This window comes from Mustela nigripes, chromosome 15 (assembly GCF_022355385.1).
Source record: "Mustela nigripes isolate SB6536 chromosome 15, MUSNIG.SB6536, whole genome shotgun sequence".
NCBI lineage: Eukaryota > Metazoa > Chordata > Mammalia > Carnivora > Mustelidae > Mustela > Mustela nigripes.
Genome location: NC_081571.1, coordinates 84,116,096 through 84,141,187, shown reverse-complemented (window position 1 = coordinate 84,141,187; position 25,092 = coordinate 84,116,096). Strand labels below are relative to the sequence as shown.

General features: G+C 62.9%; 1 protein-coding gene across 8 annotated transcripts in view; it reads right to left on the bottom strand.

The window, feature by feature from the left end:
* Positions 1-25,092, bottom strand: part of ATP11A (ATPase phospholipid transporting 11A) — a 105,644-nt gene that overhangs the window by 46,341 nt on the left and 34,211 nt on the right. For 7 of the 8 annotated variants that reach the window (XM_059377892.1, XM_059377897.1, XM_059377895.1 and 4 more), the window contains exons 2-8: positions 13,390-13,512; positions 8,645-8,734; positions 7,779-7,859; positions 4,658-4,765; positions 2,771-2,899; positions 836-939; positions 335-385 (exon numbers count right to left, since the gene is read on the bottom strand). In XM_059377892.1, coding sequence (XP_059233875.1) covers positions 335-385; positions 836-939; positions 2,771-2,899; positions 4,658-4,765; positions 7,779-7,859; positions 8,645-8,734; positions 13,390-13,512 — 686 coding nt within the window. Of the gene's footprint in view, positions 1-334; positions 386-835; positions 940-2,770; positions 2,900-4,657; positions 4,766-7,379; positions 7,498-7,778; positions 7,860-8,644; positions 8,735-13,389; positions 13,513-25,092 lie in introns of those variants that run through there. The other variant, XM_059377898.1, reaches the window with a different exon arrangement.

The window sequence follows — 25,092 nt, the reverse complement described above, 5'->3', positions numbered from 1 at the left end:
AAACAGTGTCCCTCAAGGATCTCGAGGAGATGTGGCCTCAGGGCAGCAACGGCCCGGCTTTATGGCTGAAGACACACTGGTCTGTGGAGATGCAAGAGCCCCTCTCGCGTAGCGTCTCGCGTCGGACGAACTCCGAACACCCTGAGACCACGTCCCCGAGAGTGCCGTCCGCCGCTGGCACGGAGAGCGACACTCCCACCAGAACGGAGAAGACCGCGGGACCCGGGTCTTTGGAAAGGCAGAATTCTGCTTCCTAACGCAACAGAGCGTCGAGAGTGAAGCGTCGGACGGCGAAGAGCAGAGTTCTCGGTAACCTGACGGCGCAGCCCCTCACCTCACCACGGGGTCGCTCCGGTCGCTGTAGACGTTGATGCGGCCGACGAACCTGATGACAGAGAAGTCAGGTCAGGGCCGTGCAGCTGCGGGGAGGGGCCGGGCGCCTGCTGTCCACCCCTGTCTGCTGCTACCGAGACAGAAGCTCCACTGAGGGCCGCGTGCTTGGCCGAAAGCTCGCTGGTTTCCTCCCGTCCTATTCAACCCTGGCTCCAGCGATTTTCCCTGAAGTTGGTTCCTCGGGTTACAGAAAGTCACTCTTCAATCAACTTGCTTCTATTAGGCCGGTCCAAATGTTCGCAAAAGTAGCTACAGGTTTTAATGCTGCTGGACTATGAAACAGTAAACCATCTATTCCTGGCTTGGTCTTAACCTTTCAGCAGCGACATGCACGCTCTTTCCCGACAAGCACGGCGCCGGACAGCAGGGCTGGACGCAGTGGACAGCAGGGCCAGCCCGGGGGGCAGGGAGCGTAACCACAGGGAGGGCGGACCGGACTTACTTGTACAGGTCGGGCTGGGGCTGCTCACACTCGATCGTGGCGTGCAAGCCGTCGATGTCTTCCTCAGTATGAAAGCCCTTCGTGTCCTGCACGGCGTAGTGAGTCTGCAGAGCGACAACAGATCTCCTTCACAACAAAGCGAGGGACGCGCACCTGGCCGCCCGATCTCCAACGCAGGCTACGCCGTGTGTCCCCTGCTGGGCCCGGCACTAAGCCCGAGAACGAAGTCACGGTGCCATGTCAGGGAGAACACAGCCATGAACAGGTAAGTCGTGTGCTGTGTGCACACCAGAGTCTGCACGTGTCAGCAACTGAACAAAGCTCAAAGCGCCACCGGCAATCGTCCGGGAGAAAATACTTCTGCGCTTACCCAAGGCCCGGAAGGCCTGGTTCCCTGTGTCCGAGGCGGTGGGTCTGGGGGCCCAAGGACGGCAGTTCTAATGTGACCCGGGCAGTGAATACACTGGCCCAGACAGGACCACTAACGCAAGCAGGTGGGCTCGGAGCCTGGGCACGAGGGCGCATGGGCACAGCCTGGCTCTGAACATGCTCTCGTCCTCCTGGCAATCATGTGCTGGGCGGGCAAGGGCACCGTGCATGGACACGGGAGGTAAATCACAGCGGCTGTGACACCTTGAACATCCGGGGGCCCCCTGCACCCCGGGGACGTCGGGGGACCTTCTAGGCATGTCCTCCCAAGAGCCCCTGGAAGAAGGGTCTGTCCCAGCTCAGGACATGAAAACTGCGAAGGTTAAAAATGCCTGCCCAAGGTCACACGGGCCACGACCGTGACCGGAGCAGGAGCCCCAGGATCTGTGAAGGAAAGGGGTCAGTAACCCCAGCGCCCGGGTCAAGTCAGATGAGCAGACGGGACATCAGCCACAAGTAGGACGCTGAGCCCAGTCATGTAGCAGGGGCAGCAGGCGCCCACCAGCTCTGGATGAGGCAACGGCCACCACATCCAGAGAGCCGTGGTTCACCAGACCTGCCACGGCTGCCCACGAGCCACGCTGGGACGTCCCTCCCGCAGGACGGGCGTGAGCAGCCGCTGGGTGCCCACAGCCAGGGGCCATGTGGCTCGCTGGGTGTCAGGGACACAGGAACGTGACCGCCACGCTCAGACACGTGACCCCACAGTCACCCGACTCTCCCAGGCGCTTCTGCCCCCCAGGTCTGCGTGGTTTACAATCAGTCGTGCCTGAACGGTCGCCCTCTCGGGATCACACACGGGAAAGTTTTCCCGAAGCCCCACATGGCTGATACGATGCTCTGAAGTATTCATAAAGTGTCTCTTTCCCACCACAGAAATCCCACCATGAACCACCAATGCCTCAGACGCGGTGGGTCCATAGAGCCGCGCTCATGTTCCTAAACTCCTTGGAAGCTCCCATTTTTCTAAAAATAACGAAATCCTTAAAATCGTGATTGTTCTCTTCTTTGGATTGTTAATTACAGTTTCGTAGTTACCACCTGGCAGTACAGACTTCCATCCCGAGTCTAAGAAACCAACCCCAACCAACCCCTTAAGATACTTGAACAAAAGGACACGTTGGAGTGACAGTCCTCAAAATCTCCACTCTTGTGCGCCTTTTCACTTAACTCCAGTCTAGCGAAGACACTTATCTTGAGCATTAAAATGAAGTTTTCCAAATTCCCACCACCTACTCCTTGTATCCTGGGCCTCCGCTCAGTGACACAGCTAAGAGCATAAAGTCCCCTCAGTTAACTCGAGTGGCTGACGGTCGTGGATGCTGACGGGGAACAGGGAACAGCGGAATATGGGGAGAAGCAGAGTGAGGAGTTGTGCGGCCAGCCCAGCTGCCCGGGTTTCTCCGTGACCTCTGGGAACACTGGGCTGGCCACCACGGGGACACGGGGCCGGCCACACAGCGCAGCTGACACGACGCCCCGCGGGGCCCCGGGAAAGGCAACTACCTTGTGGCTAGACTCTCCGTCCAAGCTGGCGGTGGTCACGTGGCAGGTCCCGTCGCCTCGGCTGCTGGACAGGAAGATCAAGTCACAGGGGAAGGTCTCGTCCTCCTTCACCATGACGATGTCCCCAACCTGCGGGACAGACAGATGGCCTTGGGTGGCGGCCCCGGGGGGCAGGGGCCTCTCTACCTGCAGGGAGATGAGTGGGTGTGAAGGGGATGTATGTTCGCCGGGGCTTCTGCCCAAACCTGGGAAGACCAGGCATGGGTGTCCACAGACCAACTCTAGGTCCACGACGTCTCACTCGTATCAAACCACAAAGTCCCGTAGCCCGATTAGCCCTCACGCCCGAGCCGGACGCACTCGGGTGTGTGTTCACGAGTCTGGGAACGACTCCTGCAGGAAGGTGTCGGTCTCGAGACTTCCTTCGACTGGCGGGTGTGCGCAGGTGTGCAGACCAGGGGCGGGACGCAGAGAAGTCGGCTGAATGAGGACCCAACCCCAGATGTGGCCCACATGGTTCCGTCCACGCCACGATGGCCTGGAGGTAACAGAACCCAAGGCGGACCGCTGGGCACTCTCTCCTCGAGGGACCTTGGGCAGCTCCGCGGGCCTGGCCCTGTCTCACACCAGCTGGCCACGGAGCAGACGTGTCCCACGGCAGAGCATTAAAAGTACAGTTTTCTGCTGGTGGAGGCTCTCCGGGTCAGCTCATCAGAAGCATGGAGGCTCCGCAAAGGACACGCGGTCACTGAGGGGAAGGGCATGACGGGCCCGTGAGCGTGTGTGCTGGTGCACCGGCACCGGCCCTGGGCCCCGGCTCCACTGGGAAGTCACCACCCGTCAGGCAGAGGAGGGGGGCTCAGCAGAAGCCCCAACACCCGACATGGATGTTTACAGAACGAAGAAGATGCAGGGGTGCAGTGGGTGGAGCACGAGACCCTTGATCTTGGGCCGAGCTCACGCCCCAGGCAGGACGCAGAGAGGACTTTAACAAAAGAAAAAACTTTAAAAAATGTTGCTTAAAATCTTAAAAAATGTACACGGTGGCGTGTATGACACATGTCAGACTCGGTTCGCTGAGACGGCCCGTCTGCTGGCGACGCCCGAGCAGGCCTTCGGGGGGTCTTGGGTTGGGTGGAAGGGGGGAGGGGGGGGGAGAGGAGGCGCACAGGGTGGGGGGAGGGGGGGGGGTGAGCATGGGGAGGGGGATGGGCATGGGATGGGGGATGGGAGGAGCAGGAGGACTGGGGGAGGGGAGGGGGAGGGAAGGCATGGGATGGGGGATGGGCACGGGGTGGGGGATGGGGGCTTCGGAGATGAGACGCAGCGGGGCGCACGGAAGCGGCGGGAGGGCCCAGCCGGCTCCGTTGGGGCTCACACTAACTCCTCAGGGACAAGCCTTAGGGACCCCACGCTGTCCCGTGCCACGGAGTGCCCCGCCCACTTGTGCAGGTGTGAAAACCATCCCCGTGAGTGACGTGGACAACGCCCTCGCAGACTCTGCCCGTCCGTCCAGCACGGCTCCCCCAAACCGGGAACACACAGTCTTCAGGGGGTTTCGGTACCCCATCTCAGTTCCCGGCTCGCGGAACTCGCCGTGCCCTAGACCAAGGTTTCTAACAGCGTCCTGGAGCCTCCTCTGTTGGGAGGTGGGAGCCGTTCGCACCCTGTGGGTCTGCGACACCGACTGCTCCAAGAGCGCTGGGTGCGGCTCCGAGTAAAAACGGAAGTTCCGCAAACAGGCAGGTGCGGGGCTTGCGGGGGAGGGTGTGGGGCGTGGGCGGCCTGTGCCGGAGAGAAGCAATTCCCCGCACAGGTCTGGTGTCAGCAAAGCCCTCTGGGTGCCCGCTGTTCCCGGGCCGGGTCAAGGACGTGCCCACGGCTTACCCTCAGCTTCCGGCTCTGTTTCCGCACCAGCTTGCCATGCTGGATGAAATGCACGGGGCACTGGTTCATGGCGTTGTCTGCCTTATGGCGAAGCCAGTCCTCATAGCCCTGGGGGGAGAGGAGACGCCCACTGGGGGGAGCTGAAGGCCATGGGGGTCCCTGGCCCTGAGCCCACCGCCCTGGACGTGCCGGGTGGGCCGTGACCATGGTGCCACACCTCCGGCCTCGGCCAGGGGATGCACAAAGCTGCAGAAAAGCCAGAAGGTGCCTTTCCCACACCCAACACCCAGCAACCCACGAGTCCTACGTGTCCTCCTTAAACAGACCCCAATGTCCCCACTTCTGCAGGGCCCCAGCCACCATGCCGCCCTTCTAGCCTCTAGACGGTTGGCCACCGTGTCTCGGGCCGGCAGTAATGGGGACACATGAGCCCCGAGGCCCCTGGGAGCCCCCCTTTCCCCATTTGCTGTGGGACTTCTGAACGTTCACCTACAGGACACAGGTCTACAGTCTGAGCCCGAGTCCGCGGCACGTGACCGCCTCTAGTCGCTCCCCGTCAGCGGCCTGGCCGGAGCTCACTCAGGCAGGAGGACCGGGGTGGGGGTCTCCCGTCCCCTCCTGCAGGCCCAGGCCTGCGTCGCACCTGTTCCCTAACCCAGTGGGTGTGTCGCAGGCCCCCCTGTGCACGTGGGCCAATGGTGTGCGGGGGCTCAGAGAGGAGGGTCTGAGCTGGCCCCCAACGGACGCTCGGTGCTTGCGTGGAAGGGAGGGGGTGATCCCAGGGTAAGCAGCATGAGGGGGCGGCAGGGTCAGACACGGGGGACCCAGGGGCCAGGCCGGCCTGGAGGGTTAAAGACGGTGCAAGAAAGGCAGGTGGGCAGCCTGGGAGGGCTCGGGGCCACTGCCTGCCTCACTGAAGTCAGGAGATGTGGACCGAGAGGGTCAGATGCTGGTCAGAGGCTGTTCAGCATGCAGGTGGGACTAGCAGGTGCCAGGCTCCCCCGCGGGGGCTTCCGGAGCCGCAAAGAAGGGCATCGGAGCCCTGGATGTGTGGGCCGCAGCCACCAGGGGACCAGGGCTGAGGCGGAGAGGACGGAGGGGCCGGAGCTGTCCTGAGGTCGGGGCGGGTGAGGAGGAGAGATGCACGGAGCAGGGGAGGGCTGGAAGCTGGGTACCCCCAGGAGTGGGGTGGGCAGAGACCCCACAGGCCCTCGGGGCACCTCCCCCCGCGTCTGTCACTCGCTCCCGCTGAGGCCCGCCCGTGGCACTGTCCGCCAGCCTTTCGGGGAGGAGGGGGGTCGTTCTTCCGAAAGACACGGACAACCAAGGGAAACACGACTCCACTGTGCCTGCCTCTCGGGGACCTTTACGGATGACCCACCCTGACCCTCCACGCCACTCCCCGTCCCTTCTCACTCGTCCCCCTGAAAAGGCTCCTTCCTGTTCACGGTTTCACACGTTTACGACACGTGCATGTCACAGGCGACCACAGCGTTGCTCTAAGGGTCTACAAACGCGTGAGGACGACACAGCGGGTATCTGCCGTCACTCGGCGTGCCGTGTCCACGCAGCGGGGCTCGCCCTCGAGTCACTGCACCGCCCCCTGCGCCCCCCACAATAAACGTGCCGCCCGTGGCTACACTGCAGCACGACCTGCCCCAGAGAGGCCTGCGCAGAGTCCCAGGACACCTCGCCGGGCCACTGGCCTGTTCTGGGATGTGCACAACATGCACCAACCGCATTCGTGGCCTCTACTCCGATGGTCGCCGCCGACGGTTTCCCAAGACGAGAGCCCTGCGCTCCCGTGCGCAGCAGTGCAGCGGCCGACCACAGGGTCCTCCCTGGCTGCCCTTTGGGCTTTTACATTTAAAAGCCAAGCTAATGGGTAGGAAGTCAAGTCATTTTGTCCAAACCAGTCTTTCCAGATCCATGGGGAGGGAGACAGAAAGCCCAAACTGGGACAAAGACATCCCTAACGCTCCGTAGGGCAGCGCGCACACACCCGTGGGGCCGACGCTGGGCGCGGCGCAGGGGCAGCCGGAGGGGCTCCCTGCACACACACCACAGCGGCCGGGGCCGCTCTCCGTTCTTCCTCGATCTAGAGAAAATCGCTCTGTGCTTCGACGGACCGACAGCATCCAGCGGCCATTGTCGCGCAAAATGTGTTTCGTTCCCTTTATTCTTCCTCAAAGACTAACACTGGAAAAGCAGCGCTCTGTCAGCAAGAACCGGACCATCAACAAAGTCAGTAGAAGCTGTTGTTCTACGAATGATCCAAGGTCCCCAATCAAAGGTCGACTTATCAACCCGGAAACACAAACATCGTGATGCTCAAGTCGGTTGCACATAAGGCACCGGTTTCCGGAACATGTGACGAGTTCTTGTAACTCATCAATAAAAAGACAAAGAGCCCAGTTTTAAGATGAACGGAGTATCTGGTGACACTTCTCTGAAGAAACACGCAACGGCCAGTAAGCCCGGGAAAGATGCCAGCATTGTCCGTCCCCAGGAAATGCGAACCCCAAGCACCATGGCAGGGGACGCCGTCCTGACGGACGCGGCCCGGTGCCTGCTGGGGGCTCGGGCGGGCCGGCAGGGGCTGCTCGTGGGTGTGGGGCCTCCTTCCGAGGGAAGGGGAGTTTGGTGGAACCAGAAACGGGGGACAGGTACAGCACTGACAGCCAGAGGGCAGGCAGGGAGGGCGGAGGTGCGTTCTCCTCACCGTCCGGGCAGACGAGCCCGAGGCGTGCGGCGGGTCAGCAGTCCACAGGCTCGCTGGGGGGCTGCAGCCCGGACGCCGCAAACAGCGGGTCCTACTGGTTCAGGCAGCCCAGAGTGAGGACAGGCTAAGAAACTCTCCTAAAAACAGATTCCATCTCTGATCGGTTCTGAACTGAAAGCCTTGGTTTCCTCCCCAGACTCCCAGGACACCGCCCCAGCTGCTACGTCACCGAACGGCCTCATTTCAGCTCAGCCGTCGGTCCGGGACCGTTATCCACATCCATGTCCGGAGCTAAGTCTCCCGTGACTCGCTGACACGACACGGATGCCCGGCTCTGCACGCAAGGTGACGTCCCGTCACAGGCAGGTGCCGTCCCGCTTTCCCCTGCAGACGTCTTACCTGCTTGATGGCCGTGACCGTGATGACAAAGAAGAGGGGGAGCCCGCTGGTCACGGGGCTCGTGGGCGTGTCGATGATCAGCTGCAAGAAGAGCAGAGTCCCAGACGCCAGCGGGGACGGGGACGGACCGGCCGGCCGACCCCCAGCGCCACCGGGGACCGGGATGGACCCGTGGGCCCGCTCCCAGTGCGTCCCGGGGACTGGGGACGGGCCGGAGACGCCAACTACAACACCCGCGTTGGCTTACTGTACACCTGCTGCTGTAAACTCCCACTAGTCCTAAGGCACCGACCCCCACGGAACGGAGGGTGGCCGCTGCAGACGGGGACCTGCTTACGGACCCAGGCGATCGGAGGCAAAGATGCAAGCCTGACCGCGCCGTGCGTTGTAGTTTCATTCACTGCTTTTGGCCCAAACCTCAAATACTTGAGTAAGTTAATGTGGGGACTTGGTAAAAGTCCTCCTGCTCTGTTCGGCATGACTGAGGACGGTGAGGCGGCCAGTCCCAGATCACGTCAGAACCCCGCTCCCTCGCTCAGACCTCACTGTGGCTCTTCCGGCTCGTCCCACGCACACGTGGGGGAGGGTCGCCCAACAACGCTGAGCCGGGCTGCCGAGTTTCCCCTAAAGAGGAGGGGGCCCCGATTTTCCCCCGAGGACTGGGCGGCAGCCGAAACCAACCCCAGGGCAGACTGGGCGCGTGTCTGTCTCAGCTTCGACGCCCCTCTGAGCCCACACAGCTGTCCACGGTGGATACAGACGGGGGGCTCCAGGGCCTGCTGTCACTCGACAGCAAACCCCACTTAACCTGCTCTCAGCTGAGCTCTGACCCTTGAGTGAGTGATAAAAAAGACAGCCGGCCTTACCTGTACCAGAAATATGATGAGAAAGTAAAAGTTGGCTATTCTTCTGAACTGTTCAAACAAGTTCTTGGGTATGAAGTTCCAGAACGTGTACTGTGTCAGAGGAAAACAGAGACTCGTCACTGTGATGACATTTTCCTTCTTCACAGCGCTCGCGGCGGGGTCACGGCGGCGGGGTCACGGTGCCGGCGCCGCTGCGCGTTTGCTTTCCCTACGGAACTCTCAAGTCAGCCCTCGGCATGTCCTCCGTCTGCCGGCCAGAGAACGAGCTGCTGACGCAGGACCGCGCGCAGGGGAGCACGAGGCACCGAACCCCAGCGAATTCCACGTCCTGCCAAGCGGCCGACAACGGTCCACCTCCAGATCCTTTCACAAAACATAAACCTCCGGCTGTTAACACACACGTGCCCGGCGTTCCTCCCTGCCCGCCTCCTTCCCCTCTGTCCTGTGACAGCGTCAGGCCGGCCCCAGAAAGTGACAGCCCAAGTCAGCACAAGGTGGTCATGCCCCAGCACGGAGATGGCCACGCACCCCTCCTGCACGGGCAGGGAGCGGAGTCTGGCGACACCTACTCTCCAGACTTCTCATCTTGGCCTCCGGAGGAGAGTTTCCTTACCTGCTGCACTGAGGACAGTACCTCCCAGTCAACACTGTGTTGGCGTCTTGCCCGACCCCCCGGCGTCCGACCCCCGGCGTCCGACCCCCCGGCACCCTTCCCCTCTGCATCCCCTCTGTGTCTGGCCAAGATTTCCTCAGTCAATGGCTTCTCTAATTCTTAACAGCATCTTTTGAAGAGCCGGAAATTTTAGTTGCGAATTCGACTGTTTGCTGCCGGCCTGGCTCTGATCACTCACTAGACCACCAGGTTCTGCCGAGAGTTTTCTTTGGGATTTTCCCACCGACCTTCACTCCTGCCTTGTTTCTTCCTGCCCGGTCCGCCTGTCCCGCATCCCTTCCTGTCCTCGCCGTATTAGCCACAACGCCCAGGAAGGCGGCCGAACAGCGCAGAGGGGAGCCCGTGTCGCTCTCGGTCCTTGGGTGAAAGCGCCGACTCTGCTGCCGCCATCCGGGGCGGTACGAGCTGTGGTGTTGCAGACACTCTCCACCACACTGAAACGCTCCTGCTTCCCTAGTTAGCCGAAGCTCTTCACCAGGAACGGCGCTGGACTTCGCCGTGCGCAACGAGGCTTTCTTCCCTGGAGCACGAGCAGACTGAGAACCAAATAGCAGGTCTCCTGGGCAGAGATGCAGCCCCGACGCCGGGAGCAGGTGCGGAGTACGTGCCTAGACCTTTGCCTCGGTTTCCCCACCCAATCCTAACTGCCAATTTTCTCAAAACACAGGCAATGTCTTTCCCTCCCCCCACAAACTCCCCCAAAAACCAAAATAAAAAGGCCAAGCTTTGGATTCTTCCGTCGCTCCCCTACCTCAGGACAACCGGCCGCTCGACGGACTCAGAAAACATTTACTCCTCGTTCCGCTGCGAAACCCGCGGCCATTCTAGAGTCAGACCCCATATGCGACACGGTCCTAATGCTTCAAAACCAAGGGAACTTCAGTGAATTATTCAGGGACGGGTGGTAGTTTCTCACGTGTTGAGTCGGTACACGGGCGCGTGCCCTGCGGGAATGCAGCTGTGACCTCAGCTCTGGCTCAACCTGGTACTAGACATCACGGGGACCGTAAAATCCCCCAGCTCCGTGGACAGCACAAACACAGCCATCTTTCTAGATTTTTAAGAAAAATAAATATTTTTTCTCTTAAATAGGCCATAATGAAAAAGCGACTTTCCACCAACTTTTAAAAGGCGATATGAAAAGAAACGTGAGTTACGAGGCAGCCACAGCATTTATCGCTAGTTTCTGGGTTTCTGTGACCGGCCTGGACCGATCCGTGGTCCTTCACAGATGTCCTGACCCCAAGACAGGGCCGTCTTTAAGGCCTTGCCCCGTAAAACCGACCTTTACTGCTCAGCACCCACGCACGCTACTCATGACCCGTGAGTCAGAAATGTCCCCAAGTACCTGGGACACGTTACTTGGTACCAAAGTCACGTTAACGGAAGAGCTCGTACTCAAATCCCTGCCTTCTTTCTCCCGAAGCGAGCACAGATGAAAACCCAGGCCTGGCGGGAGACCGTGAGGCGCCCAGGGGTGCAGCGGGCGCTGCTGGCAAGGGCTTGAGAGGCCCATCGCTGCTCTCTGACCCTTATGTACCCCTGAACGTCCCACGTTAGAAAGCGCTTGTCTCCCACGGGTCATGAAATCGGAGATAGCGTCGTCTGCTTCTGAACGAGGAACCACGCTCGGACGCCACGGGAGCGTGGGGCTCGTCTGCGTGAAGGCGCCGCGTCCGGACCCGTCCGCCTCCCGATCTCGTGCTCCCGGAGCCAGCTCGGATCGGGACTGAAGCCACTTCAGGGACCGCTTCCCGCTACTGAGGTGCAGGGACGGCACGCACCGGCTCAGCCGCCACCCCTCGTGGTCCCCTCATCGCCCAGGATAACCCGCCGCAAGTCGCTCCTGCTGACGGCTGACGTGGTCAGAAAGGCTTGCTAACTCCGGATGGCGCGTGACGAGAAGGCGGAAACCCAGCAACATAACAGGAACGAGCGTGGCACCTCGGCCCCACGCGGGCGGGTCACCGGGCGACACACAAGAGCCGGTGGCGGATGCAGGGGCCGCACACGCGTCGTCCTCCCGACGTCCAGGGCGCTGAGTGTCTGCGCAGACCGGGGGCCACGATGTCCCACGCTCCGCGGACCCTGTATCGGGCCCAGCTCCCAGGCCGTCCGGGCAGCAGGCGGCACGTTGTCCCAGCAGTCCCGGGCTCAGCCGGAGCGCTTCCCTTCACCCCGACGCGAGCGGCACGAGGTGGTCACTATTCCTTGCTGCTCTCCCCTGCGAATATCTCACGCGGGAGCCTCTGTGGGCACCGGGCTCAGCTCTGTGGCGGTCCCCGTGGCTCTGAGTCGCCCGGAGTGTGGGTCAGCACAAAGCAGAACGCGGCCCACCTGGTCAGCCCCAGCACCGCGGGGGAAGGAGACCGAGGTGAGCGCTGGGCACCGCTCTCGCTGACCACTGGAAGGTCTGACAACATACGCGAAGCGGCCTCGGCTCCTCTGGACCCAAACCCGGGCCCAGCGCCGCAGCCCTGACCTGCCCTGCAAGGTTGCTGAGCTGCCTCGTTCACGACTGGGAGACTGGGAGCAGAAAATAGAAAATTACACCCCATCGCAGATCCCTGATGTTAGAAAAATGAGTGAGCGTCATGGCGGGCCAGTGAGAGGCAGTGCTGGGGCCACGGGGGCCACCCGGAGGTGTGGGCTCAGTGGCAGATGCACAGCTAGAAGTCAGCCCACGGGCTTCACTCTGAGGCTGTTCCTTCGGCAGCAGGACAGGCTTCGTAAGGAGCAGCGGCCTCACACGGTGGTTCTGGGCTCAGGAGACACTCAGATGTCCTGGCGAACGCGGTCCGTCCACATCTGCCTGGGAATAGTGGTCGCGCTGCCAGTGGCCAGCAGTGAGGGATACTGGGAGGCATGGACTGACCGGACAGCCGGAGCCTGACGGCAACGGTCCTGAGGCCGGATCTGGGATCCACATGGATCCGGCGCCCAGAGAAGCAGTTCGCGGACCGAGCAGGCGGCATCCGGTCCTTCCCCTGGATCTGGGGTCTGCTCGCTCACAAGCTCCAGCAGGCGCGGGGCGTGGGGGGGTCCATGCGGCGTCACAGGCACAAGCAACAGGACGCCCTGCGGTGTGGGTTCTTTTCTCCAGCCCAGACACACCTGCCCAGGGCATCTCCGCCAGAACGCCAACTGAACTCTGCGTCACGGTCGCCTGGTCGGCCTTTCCGCGGGACAGGTCAGAAGCCGAGCCAGGACAGGTGGGCTTCTTACCCCCATGGCAGCTCCCTCGAGCCTGCGGGCACACCAGGTCGCAGCTGGCGGTCCTCGCTCTCGCTCTTCCCAGGAAAAGGTGGATGCGTCACAGCACGCGTCCTCCGCACCCGCTGCGGACCTGGGGTGCACCCGTCAGGCCGTTCTCTCCGTGCTCTCGGAGCCGTCGAGACGAAAGCAATCACACGCTCTAGATGCCGACACACGCCACGGCTGCCGTCCACCCCGACAGCTCGGCGCGCAGCCTGCAGCCTTCCGAGAGCCTCTTCCGTGCAGGCTCCGATCAGCCGCTGACGCTGTGCTGTCTGTACGTGATTTCTCCTTAAACGACGCACCATCGTCTCCCACGGACAGCTCGCTGCGCCACTACCCTGTCCCTGCGGTCATCTCAGAGCAGAGGACGCAGGGCCCCTCCCGTTCAGGAGTGGAGACTCAGGCCCGGACCGTCTGTGTGGCCTCAGCCTGACCTGCCCCTTGCGAGGAGGTCGACTCAGTTCCTCCCGCTCAGAAGGAGCCTTCGTGGGAAGGACCCGCCGTGAAAGCCCCGGGAAGCAGCACGTCTGTCTCGAACGCTCCTTCCCCCACCCGTCAGAAACTCAGGCAGTGCTGTGGGCCCAGGGCGGGTAGGGCAGCTGGGGGCGGTGGGGGCCACCCCAGGGACAGAAAAGGTGGGACAATGACCCGGCACGTCAGAGTCCCTGCGGGAGTCTTTGAAAGGAACACACAAACACGAAGCGGCTGTCCCACTGCAACCAGGGCACAGAGTCGGGAGTCACTGCTTTTGGCAGAGCGGGTAACCAGCAACCCCAGAGGGCTCAGGGAGACAAGGTCCCAGACAGAAGCTCACCTTGGAGGAGACGATTCTGTTGTCGGGGTGTCTCTGCGGGATGTAGGCCTCAGCACCTGGGGGGGGCTCCCTGTGCCCCACGTAGATGGTCCGGCTGTCCACCCAGTTCTCTTCTCCGGCACACTGTTGGGGACAGAGTGGCGTTAGCAGGGAGACCGCTCCTCCCGGAGTGCCGTCTGGGACGCACGCCTCACCCGCACAGGCTGCCCAGGCCACGGCCGCCCCGATCCCACTCAACCCCCGTGGAGTACGTTCCCCAAGGACCGGGCTGAATGGGCGGTCTGCTCCCCCAGAAAAGCCGGCGGGAAGCCCCTTCAAGCTGGTTGTCAGGGGAAAGGGCACGGTGGGGCTCCAAGGAGACGGCGCGGCACGATCCCGGGCTCCCAACACAGGAGGGCGGCTGTCAGACCCCCGGGAGCAGGGGAAGACCGTCGCGCAGGACGGCACCGTGGGCGCTCCCGCTCCCCACTCGAGGCTTCTCCCAGTGAGAGAGGCGGCTGCCGTCTGGCCCGGATTCGTATTATTCAAGGGTCGTGCCCGTGAGGCCCATGAGCTTCTGACCCCAAGAATCTTTACACTCATCCAACCCTATGCTGTCAACACAGAAGAGCCAGGACACCACAGTGACAGATGAAAGCTAAAATGAAGCCTCGAACAGGCCCAGCTCAGGGTCCCCAGGCCCTCTCCCCCAGCCGGCGGCCCAGCTCAGGGTCCTGGCCTCTGTCCGGGCGGCCCCTGGGCTCCGGGACGTGGGAGAGGAGAGCCGGTCAGTGTCAACAGGACAGGAGAAGGCGGATCAGATCAAAGCTCGGGCCCAAGTGTCCTTGATCACGGCCTCAGGCAGCTCCACAGGCCGAGGGCAGCGCCGCACCCCAGCTGCCGACAACGAACATGAAATGTTGGAGCCCGGGGTCTCCCGCCTCCGCGGCTTGCTGTGCCCACCCCTGTGGGTCAGGGTGCCCTCACCCCTGATGGGAACTCAGGACAGCCTGGCCTCGCCTGGGTTGGTGTTTCTGCTCACGTGCCATCGGTTTGCCCGTCCCCAGGGTTGGGAGCCTCTGGGCGTGCCCCCAGCACATGCGTGCACATTCCCTTAGCCAATGCCGCCTCTAGGCCTCCCGACAGGGCCGGGCTTTGCGAGACGCCGGTGCAGACGAAGGGCAGAGACCAAGCCGGTCTCCGTAACTCCAGCGGTATGTCTGCACACGCCCGGCGGGGACGCGAGAAACCCAGGATCCCCGGCAGAGAACAGGCTGGCCCGTCACTGGCAGGGTCTGGGGACGTGGCCCTGCCAGGAGCCCGCAGCCCAATAGGAACCCAGGGCCCTGAGGGCCAGGCCGCACCCGAGCCAGCACGTGCCCCCGCCACCGCCCCCTGCCCCTTCCTGCTGCCTTCCCATTTTGGGGGTGCTCACGAAACGCCCCGTAAGAGCATCACGTGTCTTACTCTGGGTCAAAAGGCTTCTATCCCTGCTGCTTGCGAACTTACGCTGGAAGAGAATACACGGAAAAGGAACCAGGAAAAGAACATAAAAACAGCTTTTACTACAAAAATGAAAATCCTGAAGACCTTTCTCCAGCCACTGGCTTTGGCCCCAGCACTGACTGTGGACACATCAGCCCTCCCACGGGGCAGCCCATCCCACGCTGTGTCCGGATGGGTCCCCCTCTCTAGGGAGGCAGAGTTGGAATGAACGTTATCAAGGCCAGCCCACACCCTGCACACCGTCTCGCGGACGCGCGCTGTTGAAGCACAGGACACCTCAAATATGACCACGCGAATAGTGACTGTCTACCGCCTGCAGGACGAGACCAGAGTCACCAACCAGCAGTCGGCCTCGCTACGTCATTGCAACGACAGACCCAGTGGGGAGGGACCCAGACGTCCCGGGTGAGCGCTCAGCCCCACCTCAGGATGCTGCCTTCCTGCCGTTCCCTGAGGGACAGAAAGAAGCCACCAGCTTCCAGAAGGCCCCTGGCTCCTGGGACCAGTGACCACTCGGTGGACTCGAAGGCCTTCGGTGAAGGCCTCCAGCGGACGCTGCTCACCACACAGTCAGCGTCACGGGGCCCAGGGAAGGACACGTCCCGAGGTCAGGACCTTACGGGGCATCCCACGTGTGCCCCTGACGAGCCGGCAGAGATCCGGGTTCAGATCAAGACCACGGTTTGCGTGGTGGTCTCTGCATCCACGTCCAGCTCTGAGAGGAGACTAAAACCAAATGTGCAAGACGTGGGGAGACCCGACCCACAAGGCTCCCCTAAGCGCCCATCACGCGTGCATCCTGCAGCGGACTGACTCTGTGGCTGTGGACCTGTCGCTCAGCACTCCTGCATCCCCCTGTCAGCGGGATTCTGCTTCTCTGTCCAAGAAGCAGCGAAAACACACTTACTAGTCCCGATATATGACTTCACGACCTCGTCAGTCCTGAGCCAAACACCAGCCCCACGGTCTGCGTCCAGCAGTGGCGCCCACGGAACAGCATTACGCTGCTCTGAGCTGGAGCGTGACCACATGGGTCGTCACGAAACCCCCGAGGCCGGGAAAACAGCGACACCAGCCTCTGTCTTTAGGGATTCATCTCGGACTGGACCAGCGATGACACCCAACACGGCCTCCACGATGCATACCTTGGAGCGCCGGGGACGGCCAGGGGTGTGCATCCCCACGCAGGGCTGAAGCCGCCCCCGACGGCTCCTCCCCAGCTCCCAGCGGCCCCGGAGGACGGCTCCCGCACACCCCCACGGCTGGCACCACGTCCAGACCAAAGTGGACACCTGTCCCACGGGGACGCGCCCAAGCATCCTCTGGCCTCCAAGCCGCAAACCCAGGGCCACGCCGGCGCCGCTCCACACGCCCTCCTGCAGCTCACGAGGGGAGGCACCATGGCGGGCGCGTTCCCAACCCGGCGGACTCACACAGAGGAGGAAGGAGTCCTTACCATCGCGAGAGCGACACTGTCACATGCAGAAACAAGGAGACACTTCACCAAGACGGCGGCTGACGGGGAGGCCGGGCAGAGCGCTCGGCGGGCCGGCCGGCACCATTGTCCGGAGGAACCACACATAAATAAGGAGGCGGTCCGGGCGGCGCGCGAGATCAGCACCGAGCAGACGCCATGGGCACTGAGGGCTCCGGTCTCCTGACCCGACGAACCGACCTGCGAATCCGAGTGGGGGAGGCAGATGCTCTGACTGGGGGTGCGGTGGGCGCACAGCGCCGCGAACCTGTTCCACCGGCGTGGATGCGTCGCACACATGCGAACGCCCTGTGGTAGGCGAGTCCCACCTCACCAGCGATGCGACAGCTACTCCCGCTCCGTGAGTCGCTGTGTGGTTCGCGCGCCACATCTCTTCTCACTGCAGCGACGCATGGCGGTCACCCAGCTCCCGAGCACGCCCGCCATCCGTCCTGGGCTCCGGCTCGCCCTTCTTCGTTTTCTCGGAGGGAGAGGCCATTCCTGGGTCTGAACCACGTCCCTGCCCAGTCTCCGCAGGGACTCTGGGAACTGAGATGGAAAGTTCTCGTGTAACCCTTCGGGAAGTGAAGGATCCAGCAGGGGCCATGACCGGGCAGAACCCCGTGCTGACGTGCACAGTCGCTCCGCACTGTCTGCGGGCAGACGACTGGCCGTCCCGGTGACAGGAGGAGGTGCAGCCGGCGGGCTCCGCGAGTCCTCGGCGCACCTCTGCCAACAGCAGGCTCAGGCAGGGACCAGGCAACGGCTCGGCCGGGGGACCTCGGCCGCGGCTCCCGGGGCAAGGGCTTCAGATGCTACGCTGGACCACCTCACCTCAGGACGTCGCTGCAGCCAGAGCTCACGAGGCTCGGTCAGGGCGAGGTGGTGAGTCACGGCGGCGGGTGAGCCCCCGACCCGCATCAACACCTGCTCACTGGCCCGCCGCAAGGTGACCCGTTGGCAGAAGCTCTGGGGGTGGGGAGGCAGTGCCAGGCGTGCCCATCAGACTCCCTTCGGTGACTCTCACACGACCGCAGGGGAGCAACCAGGAAGGGCGCCAAGGGCCAGGGCAGGAGCGGGCCCGCCAAGAGCCGTGTAGGCAGCGGCCCCGGGGGTCTGTGCGGAAGCAGGACCGAGCCTCCTGGAAGGGTCCGCACGAGGCCAGAGGACACGGGCAGGCGCAGAGGGAGTGCTGAGGGCCGGGAAGAGGAGAAGAGTGTGGGCAACCCCAGCCTCCGCCAGCCCAGGGACGCCGCGGCAGCCACCCCCAGCCCGAGACGGCAGCCACTCTGAGAAAGGGTCGCTGCCAGGAGCCGCGTGACACACAGACGCGGCCCTCGGAACACCCTGCGGGGCTCTCTGCCTTGGTTCTTCTCTGCTACAGTAGTTTCGACAAGGATCCACTCGTCACTGCCCGAGAAGCCCAATCATCCTGTGTCCGTGGGCTTGGCGGCCCATCCCTCTGGAGTATGGCGCTGGTGCTTGGCGGCCGACGGCCTTGGGGACGGGCTGACCATGGGCCACGTTCTTCTCTGTGGCTGCCAGCGTCCCTTGCGGTTCCGCGAGATCCGGGGCACAGGCTCAAGTCCCTTAGATGCTGCCCCTGCTCTCCTGGACATCTGGGCTGTTCTTCACGGACGTCAGGAGGACCTGCCACTCGTTGGGGAGCGACCCCACACCAAAGCCTCCGCCACTGGGGGCCTGGACCCCAACAGGAAGACGCCAACCCGGGCAGCAAACAGGGTTCAGAGTTCACCGGCTTCTTGGAAATGAGGGACAAGACCTTGACGGTGCGGCCTCACCCACCACGAAGAGTCGCGGACCAGGAATGGAGCTGTGGCTCGGAGGTCAGGCGGAGCCGGGGGCACCCAGGATTCTCCCGCAGCTCCGTGCACGATCCTGCCTCCGTCCCCGCCTTCCAGGGGCTGCGCCGTGGGAAGGACGAGGGGACGGACGAGGACGGACGAGCGGACGGATGAGCGACGACAAGGGGACGGACGAGGGGACGGACGAGCGGACGGACGAGGGACGGATGAGCGGACGACGAGGGGACGGACGGACAGACGAGGGGACGGATGAGGGGATGGACGAGCGGACGGACGAGCGGACGACGAGGGGACGGACGAGGGGACGGACGAGCGGACGGACGAGGCACCAGGGAGCCCTCCTTTACGCAGACGCACAGCCTCGGGATGAACCTGTGGGACAATGGGAGGGCGTTGGCCGGGAGCGGGCGGGGCCCACGGTGGCGGTGGCGGGAGCGCAGGACCTTAGCCCGAAGCTGACCAGGGCCCCCTGGGGTTCCGGGGCCCGCCTGGCTCTCGGGACGGCCTATGTTGGAAGTGGGGCCCCAGCATCGGTGGCCAAGGGTGAGGCTGGTCCTTGTCGGCGTGGAGCCCAGCCACAGGGTCCAGGCAGGGCGGACCCTGTGCCCTCACTGCTCTGCTGTCCCTGCTGGGGGGGGGGGGCGCCCCCACACGAGGAACTGACACCGAGAGAACTACAGAACAGAGAAAGAAACCACCAGATTTGAGAAGGGTTAATGTTTTTGCCATATTTGCACCAAGTGAATTTTTTCCAGAAATTAATGACCAATACAGATTTTAATAAGCATCTGAAAGTGCTCACTTTCTCCTCCTCCTCCAGATTTTGGACAGCGAGGGAGGCAGAGAAGTCTCGTGTAGGGACCTGGCTGCAGGGGCAGGACCCCGGGGACACAGAGGCCGCCAGGCTCTGCCGACCAGGCGGGTTCAGGGCTGGGGCTCCTCCCACAGTGTCCCCCCGGGGAAGGTCTGTGTCCGGCAGTGGAAGCGGGGAACCCAGCACCCCTGTGGGCGTGGGGAGCGCCGAGGCCGTGCCGCTCCCGCAGCGTCTCCGGACGCCCAACTGCTCTGCACAGGGACGTCCCCCACCCGTGCTCCCGACGTGTCTCCCGGGCGAACACCCGCTCCGAGGCCGCGGTGCTGCCCTCCAGCTGCCTCTCCTCCTTGGAGACAGGCGCCCTCCTAACTTCGCCTTTGAGCCGGTTATAAGATCTGGTTCCCTCGCAACAAGCAAGGTGCAGCCTCTTGTGTATATCTGGGCGGGAATCACGGATTTACAAAGTTCTGAAAATTATCCCTGCGTTGTGGGGGGCCGGGTACTCCACAGCGGGGTTCACGCAGGGTCCCGGGGTTCCAACCCGCACATTCAGGCTCTGCCCGGCTCACACTCGCCATGCGGCCGACACAAGCAGGACCAGAATGTTCCAGAAAGGAAGAAAACAGAAGCGTACGACAGCGGCCGTATCCCGCTGCCCCAGACCACCACCGCCCCGGACCACAGGGCGGGGGGGCGACTGCAGGGAAGGCCTGGCGTCACCCCGCCGGCGTCGGAGGCCGCGCCGTGACCAGCCCCCCAGGGCCAGCGTGCTGCTCCCCTTTCTTTGCACGGGACAGGGAGGGCAGGGCCGTCCGTCTGCTCCTGGGAAGTGCATCACTGTCTCCCCAGACTCCCGCAGGCACCGTTAACGTGGCTTTTGAGGGCTGCGGGCACAAGCAGGTTTTAGGCCACGTGAAATATTTCCCACTAACGCTGCTAGTTAGTTCTGCCCCCAAATCTGCAGGGTCACGGGCGTGCTCACCCCTACGCGGGATCCACGTCCCCACACCTGCCGGAGCCGCCGCCTCCCTCTCCCGGCACAGACGTGGATTCTACCAGATTCACTCTGGTCTGGGGAAACTGCATAATGTGCTCAAGGTTCCATTTTTTTTTTTTAATTTATTTTCGACATAACAGTATCATTGTTTTTTCACCACACCCAGAGCTCCATGCAATCCGTGCCCTCTATAATACCCAACATTTTCAACAAGACGCATTTCCTAAAGGACAAACCTGAGCCCAAGGTGCTTCCGAAGGAGCACACCTGACCGCCGAGACTCCACAGCACAGGGCATCTACGTGAGACGGGCACCGTCTGCTCACACGCGGACGCAGGCCACGCCCCAGCCCAGGACACACGGGGTCACTGATCATGGGGGCTGCCCTGCCCAGAAGGGAGAGGAGCTCCCCGTGCATCTGTGCAGACCCCCTAGCCACCTGGGGATGGCAGGAGGCCTGTGAGTTCAGAATTCATCAGCATGTGACCAGCTGGACCCGAGGCGGCGCTCAGACCCTCCCCAGCATGGCTGGCTCTCCATCAGGCAGCCTAGTGCCACGGTCAGAGGGCCCACGGGACATGGGGACCATCGGGAACATGCAGAAGATCAGATCGACTGTAGCCTGTTGATCACCTAATGGGCGTTTCAAAATTCCAGTAAAACAAGCCAAACCGGTTAGCAGAACACACAGCGGGGCCAGAACAGAAGCCTGCAGCCTGAGTGTGGTCCCTTTGGGACCTGCCGACAAGCACTGCTCACGTTACAGGGGGCCAGGGACACGGCAGGTCCCGGTTCCCACGTCCGAGCAAAGCTTTCACAGGCTCCGTTCTGTCTGATGGGTAAGACGCTAACACGGAGCTTAGGTGTTTCTAGAAATAGGCTCTGTTCTGGCTCATTCTCAGGGAGGGCCTGGGTGCCCCCACGGAGACGGTTTATGGCTGGCGCCGGCCCTCCAGCCCCCAGCCCGTGGCTCCCTCTGTTCCCGGCAGACCCGAGCCCGGCACCTCAGCCAGAATCCATCGGAACACCCGGTTTGCCGTCCCCGGTGAATGTGGGGCACCTCCCTGCTAGGAACACGTCTCTAAACGTGAATCATCTGGATCCCAAGAGCTCCAGGAGCTCCACATTGTCTGAAAACACGGCCGCCTGGACACTGGCAAGCGGCAGCCAACCTAAGCCGAAATGTACTGGGTCCAGAATCCAGATAAAACCTCTAAGCACGGATGGCGTTTGGCCTGCCCCGCCTCGCTGGCCTCCGATGGCTCGCGGTGGTGAGGACATGGGCAGGGCGAGGGCAAGACCCCACGGGGGCTGTGTAAGTGTCAAACCCCCGGTTCTCCTCAGAGCGCGGGAAGAACCGCCACCCAGGAGGCCAGCGTGGGAACTACGTGATTTCTGGACTTAGGCCACTGTGGGCTCTCTCCTTGCAGAGCTGGATTACCAGAGAACGCAGCAAACCTACCGGATTCACAAACGAGAACACGCCGGCATCCACGGACGCTCTTAACCCTAAGTCACTCGCCTCCCGCGGGGCGGACGCGTTTCCTCGCCGAGGCACGTGCAGCACTGGGTGAGGGAGTCCGGGCCCGGCCAGCATCCACGGTCTGTGCGCGGGCCGCCGGGATCTGCGGGAGTCTCGGGAACCCAAAGTAGAGATTTCGTTTTGGGGAGAAAACTGTAGCGGAGCAACCCAAGCCCAGAGATCGGGAAGGTCAAGAAACCTGCTCAGTCCGTGGTGTGCGCAGCGGTGGCCGGCACCGGTTTCCTCTCACAGCACGAGGCTCCTGACCCCAAGACGCGGCCACTCCCTGAGAGAGGCCCCGAATCCGAGGCAGGCGCGGGTCTGAAACCTCAGCACGAGCCCAAGAGCCCACAAGGCCCGTGACGACCCTTGCTGACATCGCGCCACCGTCGACAGAACTGGGTGAAACGAACGTTTTCTGAAATTCACTTCGCGCGTGTCTACGGTTTCCAAGTGCCACATGCGGCACGTCTGTGGGCTGCTCAGCACCCCTCCCCGCAGTGGACACCTGTGCCGCTGCCCCGTCCCCCGGGGCGGAGGCTGCTGGGGGCGCCCACAAGGCCCCCGCCGGAAGGGGGCAGCTCGCCCGCCACACGCGGTCCTCCACAAGCCCACGGAGGGGCTCGAGGTCAGGCCCGGCTGGACCACGGCTCAGGGCCCTGGTGGCTGACCACCCGCGGCCCAGCAGCAATGGCCCTTCCCCGCGCAGTAGGAGCTGGTGACTCATCGCGACCAGCCTTGTCCTCTGCAGGGCAACACAACAGCCCCCAGGCAACGGCGGCACTTCCTCCTTCCTGCTGCGGGCTGTCTCCTCATCCACGTGTCACACATGCCAGTGGGCAGTGGCTGGAGGCCAGCTGCGGGCCAAGCTGGGTGAGCGGGGCCAAGCTGGGTGATCCAGGCCAACAGGAGGGGCCAGAGGGCAGCCCCCAGGGCTCTGTCCCCGTCAGGCCGAGCCAGCCTGCAGCAGGGGGTCTGTGAGAGAAGCTTCCGGAAGCGGAGCCACAGGCGGGAAGGAGGGACAGTGAGTCGTGTCCGGGCCCCTGTGTGAGGCAAGCACTATCGCCGGCCGGCCCCGGGCACCAGGTGACCGCGGGGTCAGGAGCCGCTCCTCCCCGGGTTCAGGCTGCGGCAGCCTGACTGTCTGATGACCCAGGAGCACAGCCGTCCAGCCCGCCCCAGGGCCCCAGCGGCAGGACAGACGTGAGGGCTCCATGCACCATCACAGTAAGACTCTCGGCCGAGGGGGGACAAGGTGCTGCACGCCGCAGGGGAGGGGGCCGCGGAGGGACAGGGCGGAGCTGGCTGTCGAAGGCTGGGGTGCGGAGGGAAGGGGGTGACTGGTCCCCGCACCAAGCAGGGGTGCATGCTCAGGCCGCTGTGCCTCCTCTGGTCTCTGCGACACCATCACTGTGGCCAGACCACAGCACAGAGCCAACGGGCAGCGGCCCATACCGCCCGGCCGTCTCCGGTCACAGCCCCGGCTGCACGAGGCCAGGTCCCGCGGACCCCGGCAGGGACCCCTGTGCTCCCACACGGCGGCCGCTTCGGAGTCCAACACGGAACCGTGCAGAGCCCCGAGGCCCTATGGCGCCGCGGGGATGGTCGACCCCCCGAACGGTGTCTAAGGCCCTGAGGAAGCAGGAAGCTGCGACACGGGCTGCGCTTCCAGGGGCAGAAGGGGCTGAAGACGCCCTAAGGGCAATGTTCCTGGGAAAAGGCGTCAGCCACACCCGCCAGCCTTGCCGACAAGCCCGCGCACCCTTCCCAGCCCAGCCACCAGGCGGACTCAGGCATCGGGGGGAGCACGGGCGGACCCCGATCACAGAGACCGCAATCACCGGCCAGGAACTGAGGCTTCCAGGGCCGTCTTCAGGGGACGCGTTCGGTGCCCGTCCCTGCAGCGCGTGATCAGCCAACGGCCAAGCCGACGGCTGCTCCAGGTGACCCGTCTGGGGTCTGCAGGGGGCGGGAGAGTCAGGCCCCGGCTCCCTTCTGCCCTCCTGGCGGGGGAACCCAGCAGCGCATGGCGACCCCGGGCTCCAGCACAGCCGCCCTCGGACAGGCTCTCCCTGGGGTCTGACACCCGCGCAGCATCACCGTCATGGTAATGGGCCAAGACAGTAACCGGTCCTGGTGAAGCACCCAAGAAGGTAAAGTAAAATCTCCCTACGGCTCAGGTAACGGCTGCTGTTCTCAAATATTCCCAGATTTGTGTTAACAGGCACAGCACCTCACGAAGAATCAGAAATGACCTTCACAAAGGACAGGGTTTTATACTCCAGTTCTGCAGAAACAGGAGCCGACGGGAGTGGTCTGCGCCAACACCCTGCGCGGCCCAGAAGCGGGCTGTGAGCTGGGAAGCCAGGCTCGCGCCCAGGTCTGCAGACGTGGCGCCCAGGTCTGCAGCGATTTTCTTGGCGGGATTTCTCCATCTGCACTTGCACATGGCTCCTGCCGGGGACGAGGGCCCCGTGCCCCGGTCACTCTCCCGTGACGACCGCGCCCTCCACTCTGGTCAGGTGCAGCGGGAACCCTCACATGGACGTACACATGGCATCCCGCCAGCTCAGCCTCCGGGACACAGCTCTGGGTGAGAAGTCACGTTCCGTCCTGGGTGAACGCACACCCCAGCTTCCTCCTAGCACGCAAATCTTGGGACACCGGGAGCATTTGTAAACCCTTTTTGTTTCTGATGTTTTGAATTTTATGATCCTAAGTCAAATCATGCCACAGACTCTGCTCTCTGAGCAGAAGCGGGTATGAAGGTCACAGGGACAACAGCTGGGGGCGGGGGGGAGGAGAGAGTGAAACCAGCCACTCAGGGACCGTCTGGGACGGTCTGCGGCCTTCACACCCCTTGACACCCCATCTCCAGGCTTTATAACAACAGGGAGTTTTTAATCACACCTGCTCCAAACCACCGCCAAGGCCTGGCCCCTCGGGCAGTGCCGCCGAGTCCAGGGCACAGCACTCTGGGACAGTCAGAGTGGGTCACTCCCCGAACACCATGCCAGTCCCCGACGGCCTTCAGGTCACTGCCCCTGACCTTGGAGCCCGGCCTCCAGCTTGACAGCAGCACAAGCAAAGCCCCACTGCTTCAGCCAGGATTTGCAAAGCCAGAAGCAGCCACAGGAAAAGCAAGGCATCTGCCACACATGTCATGTCTGTGCTTCCTTTTTTAACTTTTTTAAGAATTTATTTATGTATCAGAGAGAGAGAGCACGCGCAGGAGGCAGAGGGGAAGCAGACCCCCCGCCAAGCAGGGAGCCTGATGGGGGACTCGCTCCCAGGACCATGCCAGTCCCCGACGGCCTTCAGGTCACTGCCCCTGACCTTGGAGCCCGGCCTCCAGCTTGACAGCAGCACAAGCAAAGCCCCACTGCTTCAGCCAGGATTTGCAAAGCCAGAAGCAGCCACAGGAAAAGCAAGGCATCTGCCACACATGTCATGTCTGTGCTTCCTTTTTTAACTTTTTTAAGAATTTATTTATGTATCAGAGAGAGAGAGCACGCGCAGGAGGCAGAGGGGAAGCAGACCCCCCGCCAAGCAGGGAGCCTGATGGGGGACTCGCTCCCAGGACC